The 11,076-nt window shown below is 39.4% G+C and overlaps 1 protein-coding gene across 1 annotated transcript in view; it reads right to left on the reverse strand.

Moving 5' to 3' along the window:
• The window catches only part of Erc1 (ELKS/RAB6-interacting/CAST family member 1), a 277,665-nt gene that overhangs the window by 160,641 nt on the left and 105,948 nt on the right, over window positions 1–11,076 (reverse strand). Inside the window, exon 11 of the mRNA XM_029478247.1 lies at window positions 4,841–4,852. Coding sequence (XP_029334107.1) covers window positions 4,841–4,852 — 12 coding nt within the window. The remainder of the gene's footprint in view (window positions 1–4,840; window positions 4,853–11,076) is intronic.

Consider the following 11,076-nt stretch of genomic DNA (forward strand, 5'->3'; position numbering starts at 1 on the left):
ATATGGAGTCACACCACCCTCATTGTAGTCCAGAAGAGCAAACATGCTATCTGGATTCATGGGGGTTTTTTTGTTCTGTTTTGTTTTGGTTTTGGTTTTTCAAGACAGGGTTTCTCTGTGTAGCTCTGGCTGTCCTGGAACTCATTTTGTAGACCAGGCTGGCCTCGAACTCAGAAATCCGNCTGCCTCTGCCTCCCAAGTGCTGGGATCAAAGGCAAGGCGTGTGCCACCANGCCCGGCTTGGATTCATGTTTTAACCAATAAAAATACATGGTAGTTGCTAAAGTTAGCACAAATGTATTTGATTTCTTCTGAATCACCTGTCATAAAAAGTTCTGCCCTTCTTACCCTCTAGTCTTTGTGTTAGGCTTTTTGGGTGAATTAATATCATCTTTGAGGTACTTCTTGTCTATCTCTTTTGCAAGCTTTTTTCCAACAGATGATGGTTCCTGACAGTATCCAGTCAGTAATTACTGTATTTTCTGAAACTCTGCCCTCAGACTTCAGCAGAGGTATTTCCACCAATGAGTACGTCATCTGACTACCATGTCTTCTCCCAGGTATGGGTCACATACATATCAGACAACAGTCACAGCAGAGAAGGTCCTAGCAGATGATNATTAATGGCAGCTGGAAGGACACAGTGGCAGTAATTAATAGCTTAGAAGAAGCTNAGAGTCAGCACAATGCAGCCAGAGTGGTAATCAATGTGTGTGTGGGAGGGTGAAAATGCAGAAAACCTTAACTTCAACTGTCTAGTAAATATTTCATTATCTGGTAGCTTCTTACTTGAGATACTCCATCATGACTCCAGCATCAGTGCACACTACAGATGTCCCAGCTGTGTATACATGCTACTGGATTACCTCTGGTAGGTATTCTGTGTACAGAACCTTAACCATCAATAGACTCTCCAATTTACNTGATATAGGCTTTCAAAGTATTCACTAACAATTCTTCAAGTTTCATGAGAATCTATCCTTATTATCTTCTGTATACTTTTTAATTTTATACTTACTTTTATAATTCTCTCTCCCTGCCCCCTAGCATTTCCTGTCCCTCCCTCTGCCCTTGTCTGGAACCAACTATCCCTGTATGTCCAATGATATTTGTTTTATGAAACTAAGCACATCAACACTCTATATTTGTAATCATTATATCATCATCTTTGAACTGTCTCCTTACAAATAAGTAGTAACTTATTTTTATCTCTTCTAACTTGGGCTTGAAATCTACTTTGTCAGATATAAGACTGAAGGAAAGGCCACCCAGAGACTGACCTGGGNATTCATTCCAGACACAGTTACCAAACTCCGACACTATTGTGGATGCTAAGAAATGCTTGCTGAAAGGAGCCTGATATGGCTGTCTCCTGAGAGGTNCTGCTAGGGCCTGACAAATACAGGATCAGATGCTCACAGTCAACCATTGCACTGAGCATGGAGTCCCCAATGGAGGAGTTAGAGAAAGGACTGAAGGAGCTGAAGGGATTTGCAACCCCATAGGAAGAACAACAATGTCAACCAACCAGAACCCCCCAGAGCTCCCAGGGACTAAGCCACCAACCAAGGAGTACAAATGGCTCCAGCTGCATATGTAGCAGAGGATGGCCTTGTCAGACATCAATGGGTGGAGAGGTCCTATGAAGGTGCAATAGATGTCCCAGTGTAAGGGAACTGAGGGCGGAGAGGTGGGAGGNGGTGGGTGGGTGGAGGAACACACTCATAGAAGCAGGGGGAGGGGGAGGGGATAAGACTTGAAATGTAGATTAAATAAATAAATAAAATGGCGATTTTTGTCCATTTCCTGCTAATCACTTTGCATACTTACAACTTTCTATTCTTTAACATATATTCTGTGTATAATTTGGCCAATAAGGTCCACCTCTTGTAAACAATGAAGGGCTTGCTTGATTTTAATTTCTTTATATTAAGGAGAGGGGAGTTAAATTTTCTTTTTATGTGTATGGGTTTTTACATTCATTTATTTATATACAGCACATATGTGTTAAATGCAGGTAGAGCCCAGATAACATTATCTAATCCCTTGGAAGTGGAATTATCTAAAATTGTAAACCACCACACCAGTGCTTGGAATGGAACCTGAGTCCTTTGCAAGAGGAGCACGTACTCTGAACTGCTGAATCATCTCTCTAGTACTTGGCTCTTGAATTTGGATTCACTCATTGGTTTACAGTCTTTTCTTGTGGAACTGGGAGCGTTAATATTCGGGGTACTACTAAAAGAATATTTGCTGGCTTCTGTAATTTTGATGATTATTTTCTTGGTTGGTATTTTAGTTTCTGTTTTATGATAAACAGTATGACCTAAAATAACTTGTGGGGGGATAGTTTACTTCATCTTATATGTCTAGGTAACAGTCTAAAACTAAGAAAAGTCAGGGCAGAAATGCAAGTGGGGCAGGCACCTGGAGGCAGAAACTGAAGCAGAGATCATAGAAATCATGGAGGGGTGCTGCTTACTGGCTTGTTCTTCATGACTTATTTTGACTGCTTTCTTACAGTATCCAGGACCACCAGCCTAATAGATGCATGATCTGCAATAAGCTTTTGGCTTTCCTGCATCAATCATCAATCAAGAAAATCCCCCATTAGGCCAATCTGGTGGTGGCCTTTCTTCAAGTGAGATTCCTTCTTCCCAAATGACTCTAACTTACCTCAAGCTGACATAAAATTTGCTAGCAGAGCACAAGGAGGTTCACCTTAGGTGAATACTGATTTACTTAGATGGATATGTTTGATTCTTTTCTAGTTCTTATTTGCTACTCTAGTCCTCTCACCAGACTTATTTACTGCTATATTCTAGAGCTGTGACTGACTCTCTCCCCTTTCTTCCTCTTGTGTATAGAATTCCTTTAAGGACTTTTTATAGTGCTAGTTTTGTTATCATTAATTGCTTTCATTTCTGCTCATCTTGAAAAGTTTTTATCTCTCCACCAATTAAAAGATATGTATTTAGCAAATATATGATTTTGTCTGACAATTATTTTCAGGATTTAAAGGACAGAATTCTATGCCTTCCTAGCTTTTAGGGTTTCTGTTGGAAACTCTGAAATTATCCCAGTGNATTTGTCTTTGTACATGAATTGTGCTTTTCTCTGGAAGCTTTCAATAACTTCCCTTGCTCTGCAGTTTTCCCATTTAACTAGGGCATCTCCTGGGGTGGTTTTCTTCTGGTTGTGTGTACCTGAGGCTCTAAATATCTCTCCTATGTCTGTATTTTTCCCTCAATGTAAAGATCTTCTCATATTATTTAACTGAATGTTTATTCTATGTCTCAATTTTTTTTTCTCAGTTTCCTTTTCTAGCAAATGGATTCATTTGGTTGCTTTCTTATTCATNGCCCAAAGTTCTTGGCTGCTATTGTCTTGTGTTCTAATACTGATATTTTTCTCAACATGACACTATATGCTGATAAAACTTTCCACTGCATTTTTTATTTAGTTCTTTTTTCAATTCTCTTTTTTGAAAATCTCAATTTTCTCACTATGTTTTTCAATTTCTCATCCATACCATTGGTGTTCTTGTAGATACCAAATATATTTCCTTACCTCATTCATTTGCTTTTTGAATCTTCTTTAAATTTCTAGTTGTGGTATTTTGAATTCTTTGGGATCCCACTATTTAATTATCTTTGGTTGCAGCCACTGAGGAGCTGCAGGCGTTGGGAGCTTTCTACTAGCTTGCTTCCCCACTGTTTTTGTGTTTCTATTTTATTATGTGAAGAGAAAGGAAGGTTTTTACAAGTTGATTTCCCCCACTCAATGGGTAGTTTTCCTTAAGGTTATGACCTCTACTACTAACAGAGGACAGAAGCAAACAACAGTGAAGAAAGCTGACAACAAATCAAATATCAAAGTGAAATAAAAAGCAATTGGGTTCATTTTGGAAAATAANCCAAGAATGGAGTCTTGTGGGAAGTCTAAGTACTTGTGAGAAAATGCCAAGAAAACAAGACCNTTTTCCCTGTGCCTTATGCTCTAGTGCTACTTAGAGTAACTCATTTAATCTTTACATGTGATAATCATCCCAATTTTATANAGCAAAACTTACACATCAGAAGCCTATGAAAGCCCAAATAATCTGGGATTACTTTTCAATCTGGAGTTCATATAACATAAAGAGACAGGAAGATCAGAAATGTAAAACCAATATGGGTTACCTACTTAAATGCCTTGTCTGGGAAAAATCAAACCTAAAGCAAAAGATCACAGCTAAATATTGTTATTTGACTGCCTAAACCCAGGGCAATCATTTCTTTGTGCCTACCTCCCCATGAGAATAACAACCTCCCCTGCCTACTGCTAGCCACTAAGTATCAAGAGATGGGCACTTTCATAAATAGGAACAACATATCACTTAATTATTATGACAAGAAAATTGCTAGGTAATGTATATGACATAAACAAGCTTATATTTTAACTCTATCACACTTTTTTACTTCAATTTACATCATTATTGTCCCTTTCACCCTGCTTAAGTTCTTACCCAAGGCACTNCTAGTAAAGTGCTATCAAGATGAACAAGCTCTCCNGTGCTATCTATCCCTGGTGGCTCCTTACATATTCAGTTCTTTCAGTAAAAACCCACTCAGTCCTGCATTCTGAACATTCTCATATCTTCCAAAGAACAAAAGTTTGCATTCGCTGCTATGCAAAGCTTACTTTCTTGACATATTGTATGCTCAGAACTAGATCTGGGCATCACTTTCCTGAAATACATTCTATCAATTTCGTCCTTATTAGAATGGAGAACAAGGGTAGTAACTGAGCCTCAGTTACATCCTCTGTGTAATTGTACATTTTTAGCAAGCATACTGACCTTGAGGTGAGACTGAAGAGAACAGCAAATCCAGGAAGAAAACGTGAAAGAGAAAGTTAGAAAGAATTAATAAGGACAATACTTAAAAATACTAACATTCAAGAATGGGGTAAGGCTAAAACACGGAGTAAAGAGGACAGGGGCATGCAGATTCTTCACAGGTGCTAGAAATTAGAATTTGAGATCACAACAGATACATTTCCTATTAGAGTTTAATACTTTGATGAAAATTCTTTTAAAATGTTTGTCCAACATTGACCATTTCTTGGGGAGAGGNGAGCAAATTTCTTAAACAGGGATGGATATTGTCAATTCTCTCATTTAAACAGCTAAAACTGGAATTAGTTGTGGGTTGGCTTTTAAATTCATGTAATTATTTTGTATGTATGTGTGTAGGCATATATAAACATGCTATGGCATGTGTATGAAAGTCACAGGACAACTTGTAGGAGTCTATTCTCATTCTACCATGTGGGTTTCCAAGGATCAAACTCAGGTTATCAGGGTTGGTGGCAAGTACCTTTACCAGCTGAGCCGGCTTGCTGGCACTGGCATTAGAGGTTTTATATTAGACATCAGCATTCAGTCAGTTTAGTTTTTTACACTCCCCCTTAAGTCTGGTTTCTCCCTCAACATCCTATTTCATGAAGAGGACTTGGGTCACCAAAATGGGGGAAAAACCCCAAGACTGACAGCTCCTGTTCTTCTTAGATTATAAAACTAATATCCTTAAATGAATTTGAAAAAAAATTTCTCGAAGTCAAATTTTCCTTAATCATAACTCATATTAATCAATCCAAATCTGCTAAATTCTTTGAGTAAAAACAATCTAACAACAATAATGAACAAGAATGGCTCTATTTAAAAAATGCTATTTGCAACATTGTCCAGCATTAAGACCTACAAAATAGCCATGTTCAACAGCCCTCCACCGCACAAATGTTCTGAGTCATTACTGCCTTTTATAATAGGCGGGTTTCTTTTTCTGAAGAGTGGTCGGTGTAAGGGAAATCAGTACTACTTCCTCAGCACTTAAGATTTATAATGCCCAATGTCATCATGATTGTTTTCATGACCTCATTTTTACTTTAAGAATCAAAAGCAGAGCATTCATCTCTCTCTGCCTCCTTTAGGCAGACACATTGGAACCAACTGCCTCTCATTTCCACCACAATGCCTTCCCACCATGATGAACTACACTCTCAAACCAGGAGCCAAAATAAATCCTTCTTCCTTTAAATTGCTTCTTGTAAGAAATCTGGTTACCACAGCTAAGTAACTGATACAGTAAATTGCTACCAAGGCGTGGGGCTGTTGATGTAATAAACCTGACNGTGTGGTGCTTTAGCGTTTGGAGCTGATTTGTGAGAGTAATGTGGGAGAGTTTGAAGCAGGATGCTAGCGGGGTCCCAGAATGTAAGCCAAGATTAATGGCCATTCTGGTAAGAGTTTGGAAGACCCAGATGCCAATAGAAACGCAAACAGTAAAGGCCTGGCAGAAAAGGTTTCCGGGGGAAATTAAGACTATCAAAGAGTGAGCTTTAACCCACTCATATTCTGGCAAAAAAAAAAATTCTTGTGTTCCACCATGTCATATAAACTAAAGTGAGAGTGAATTCAAAAGTAATGGACTAAGCTGTTTGCCAGAAATTTCAAGATCACATAAAATATAGACTGATTTCCTCATATTTACAGTAAAACAGAGCAAAAATATATGGGAATATATTTCTTAAATATATGCACTTAGGCAAGGAAAGAAACATTAAGTGAGTTCAAAGTTACAGACAAGATGAGAGTGGAGGAAGTAGGTGCAATTATTAAAGTGATTAANGCACCTAAGGGAAAAAACCTCAGATTCATACCTAAACAATAGGAAAGGTTCCCTGAGGATAAGACCTCACTATCTAAGGCTCCAGAGCTTGCAAAAATGCATTCATTTGAAGGAGGAGATTGAACTGAGAGTGGAAATAAAGGGACTGAATAACAGCTACCTAGGGAAATGGTTTCCCAGGCTCAGCTGCCAAAACACTGAAGTGTTAGAGCCATGGATGAGCTACACATTGTCCATGCAGCAGAACTTGGCATCACTGTCCATGTGGCTTCCAGGCAAACAAAATTCAAGTGTGGTAGTGTCCTAGAGGCTTGCACTAAGATGCCAGAGAAACACTGAGGATGGACAGTATACAGCAGAGTTGGACTGCCTGCAGAAGGACCTTAAAAGGCCAAAGGAGGAAGCTATACAGGTAGGAAGAGAGTTAGAATGGAGACTGCAAGACATCTAAGATGCCAGAATTGTGAGACTTAGACTGAGGAAAGCTATAGGCAGAGTGCAGTTAGGNGACTAGGGGTGCTAAAGGGTGGGGCTACCTAAGGCTGTGGGAGTCCCAATGATTCCATCACAAGCCAGCAACAAACAGAACTGTAACATCTGGTGTTTGTGCAAATGGGTTTCAGTGTTACTTTAGTCCATCTTCCCATATTACGTTCAAGGGGCTTTATAGTTAGTTTTGGTTCATTAAAAAATATTTGTGTATGTCTGTCTATATGTGCACATGTGTGTGCCATAGCACATGTATGGAGGAAGAAAGACAACTGGCAGAAGTCTCTCCCTCTACCATTGGATCCTGGGGCTCTCACTCGGGTTGCCAGGCTTGGCAGCCTTTGTCCACTGAGCTACCTTTCCCTTTGGACATTGGGCTTTTGAGCAATATTAGAATTATTGAGATTTTGGTCATTAGTATAGGTAAAATAAAAGTATCTTGCATTGTGAGATATTCATGAGCCTTTGAAGAACAGGGATCGAACATTCTGATTTTAAATATATACTTAACTGACAAGGGAGTAGACATATGATAGTAGTTAATCTTTATTGTCAATGTGATTAGATTTACAGTAATGTTTGTGAGGAAAGGTTTAGCTGAAAAGGGAAGATCTACCCATAGGTTAGAGTTACAGACTGAAAAAAAAAAAGAAAAGATGAAAAGAAGGAAAGAAAGAAGGAAGGAGGCTTTTTTTTTTGATATTTTCTTTATTTACATTTCACATGTTATACCCTTTCCTAGTTTCCCCTCTAAAAAACACCCTTCCCCCTATGCATACCCCTCTTCCCTTGCTCACCAGCCCACCCACTCCCGCTTCCTGTCCCTGGCATTCCCCCACACTGGGGCATCGAGCCTTCATANGACAAAGGGCCTCTCCTCCCATTGATGTCCGACTAGGCCATCCTCTGCTACACATGAAGCTGGAGCCATGAGTCCAACCATGTGTGCTCTTTGGTTGGTGGTTTAGTCCCTGGGTGCTCTGAGGGTACTGGTTGGTTCATATTGTTGTTCCTCCTATGGGGCTGCAAACCCCTTCAGCAGAGGACGGTTTTTTTAAATGGAAAAGAAAGCAAGGCATCAATATTTCTTTCTGTCAACTCTCTAAATGCCAATGCAACGTGAACAACCTCTCATACTACCCTGGCTCCCTGCCATGGTGGACTGAGTCTTTACCTTCACATCTTACCAAAAAGTAAGTAAGTAAATGAATAAAATTTCATGTGTGATCAACAATTTAGTTTGTTCTTAAATTTAAAAAAAAAAATATTCTTTACTATACAAGTCTAATTCAATATATACTTAGAACCATAGTTTAAGGTTATAAATGATTTAAAAAGAAAGGATAATACTTATTTCCATTACATAAAAAAAAGAAAAGAAAAGAAAAGAAAAGAAAAGAGAAAAGAATGGAAAGGAAAAGAAAAAAGAAAAGAAGAGAGAGAAAGAAGCCAGTGGTCCACACCTGTAGTTTTGAGGCAGGAAGATCAAGAGTTCAAAGCCTGCGAGGGCTTCAAAGAGACTCAGACTCAAATAAAGAAGGTGGGTANTTGGGAAATGACTCGGTGGGGAAGGAGCTTGCTGCACAAGCAGGAGGGTCTGAGTTCATGTCACTAGCGCCCTTGTAAGAGCTAAGAATGCTGACACACATCTGTAACCGCATTGTTTGTGAATAGAAACAGGCATGTCATCGGCCAGCCACCCTTGCCCAAATTAGGAGCCTCAGGTTTGGTGTAAGACTTTCCTGGTCTCAAAAAACNAAAATTCTTAGAGAGCAAAAGGGAAGATGACCTATGACTTCCACATGTGCTGGGGNCAACTGAAAGCCAGCTCTGTGTGGCTGAAAAATAGATTGTTTTTACTGTAAATTCTATTGAAGAGGTAGCAGGGTAAGTGAGTGGGGACTCTGTGCTAGGATGTGGGAACACACCTCTGAGGTCACAGATATATATTCTTCCTCTCTAGTCAGAGACAAAATATCCAGGAAGCTAAATCCTAATAAGTTGTCCAAAACCTAAAAATGATATCCTGGGCAAACCCAGGTATAGGGTGGACAGGACATCTTGNTAATTTTCAAGTCATATTCCACAACAAACATGGCTGGATCAGCTTTCACATCCCGTAAGTGGGCAGAACTGGAGAGCAGACCCGGTGCTAAGACTTGGAGAGACCACAGAGTAGAAGGAGTAGGGAAAGAGTAGGACCAAGAGAATGACCAGGAGACACTAGATGTGAGCTGACATGAAATGCCATAGACAAGTTATTTATAGATCTATATGGAAACTAATATGCTAAGTATAGAAGACACATTTTTAGTAGCAGTATTCAGTTTCCAGAGGTATGCTGGGTGTTTTTTTTCCAAATGTGACACAGACTAGAATTACCTGGGAAGAGGGAATCTTCACTGAAGAATTACTTCTACCAGATTAGCCTATAGACATGTTTGTAAGGCATTTTCTTGGTGAATGATTGACATGAGAACTCAGCCAACTGTGGCCAGTAGCACCCCCAAGCAGGTGGCCCTAGACTATATAAGAATGGAAACTGAGCCACCTGAGAGCAAGCCAGAAAGCAGTGTTCCTCTTTGATATATCTCTACTTCAGTTTCTGCCTCCAGGTTCCTGCTTGACTTCCTGCCCTGGCTTCCCTCAGTGATGAACTATGGGGTGGAAGAGAGAGCCAAATAAACACTTTCCGCACCAAGCTGGTTTAGATGGGTNCTTTATCACAGCAATGGAGAGGAAAAGCATGAGGTAATCTAAATCTATTTATTCAGACTAGGACATCTTATTCTTCACTTTGTTTTCTCTATGAAGGCTACCCATTGCCATTGAATGGTGGTTTCCATGAACATTAACTCATCACGGCCACAGCGAGCCAGCAAAGTGCTTGCTATGCAAACATGAGGGCCAGAGCACAGATCCTGGGGCTTTCTGGACAGCCAGGCCAGCTGACCAGAGAGCTTCAGGTTCAATGAGATGAAATAAAAAGTCACATAAAATAAGGTGAAGAGTGACTGAGGAAAGCACCTGACATTGAACTCTGGCACACATGGGTGTAACCATGTATGACATGTGCATACATATACATATACACACACACACACACACACACACACACACACTCCTCTAGTCACTATACTAGGGGATATTACCTGAGTGAACATGATAAATTATTTAGGTGTTGGAAACAGGGCTGAGGTTACATGAGAGACAAAGGAGCCCTGCTTTGGCTTGTGCCTCTACAAATGCCATCCAGATTATAAACCTCCATTCCTGGAACTAGATTTCAGACTTGCTTAACCAGCCTCTAAAATCATCACAAACATGTAAGACAATATCTTTTTTTTTAATACCTACCCCTCTTTCTCCTATGACACCTTCATTTCTCTTATTGAAAGTGAACTGGTAAGTGATTGGTTTCAACTGGAAAAACTGTAGTTGGTCAAAGAATGTTACTACACTAAATGGAAAGAATCCATTAATACATCTTCTAACAAACACAACAATTTTCTTAAGAACCAACATGGGAAAGGAACTGTTCATTTATTACCTTCATCCACAAAGAATAATTCTGATAACTTTTTAATGGTAAAGAAGTAATACAAAAATCAAAGAATTTTCTTTTGTTTAAATTTCATCAGGTTGCATTTCTTTTTGTACTTAAACAGTGTTGAATACCTTCTATAAGTAAACTGTACATGCTAAAGTACAAGATGGAATTGCAGATCTATCAGGGGCTACTTAAAAGAGTATCCCACAATGGATATGCAGCTCAAATGGTAGACTGATTTTTTTATTAATATGCACAAAGCCCCAGGATCAGTTTCTAACACTACATAAACCAGGAATGGCATACAACAATACTCCCAACACACAAGAAATAGAGGCAGAAGAATCAGAAAGTCATAGCTACACA

This window comes from Mus caroli, chromosome 6 (genome assembly GCF_900094665.2).
Source record: "Mus caroli chromosome 6, CAROLI_EIJ_v1.1, whole genome shotgun sequence".
Classification (NCBI taxonomy): Eukaryota; Metazoa; Chordata; class Mammalia; order Rodentia; family Muridae; genus Mus; species Mus caroli.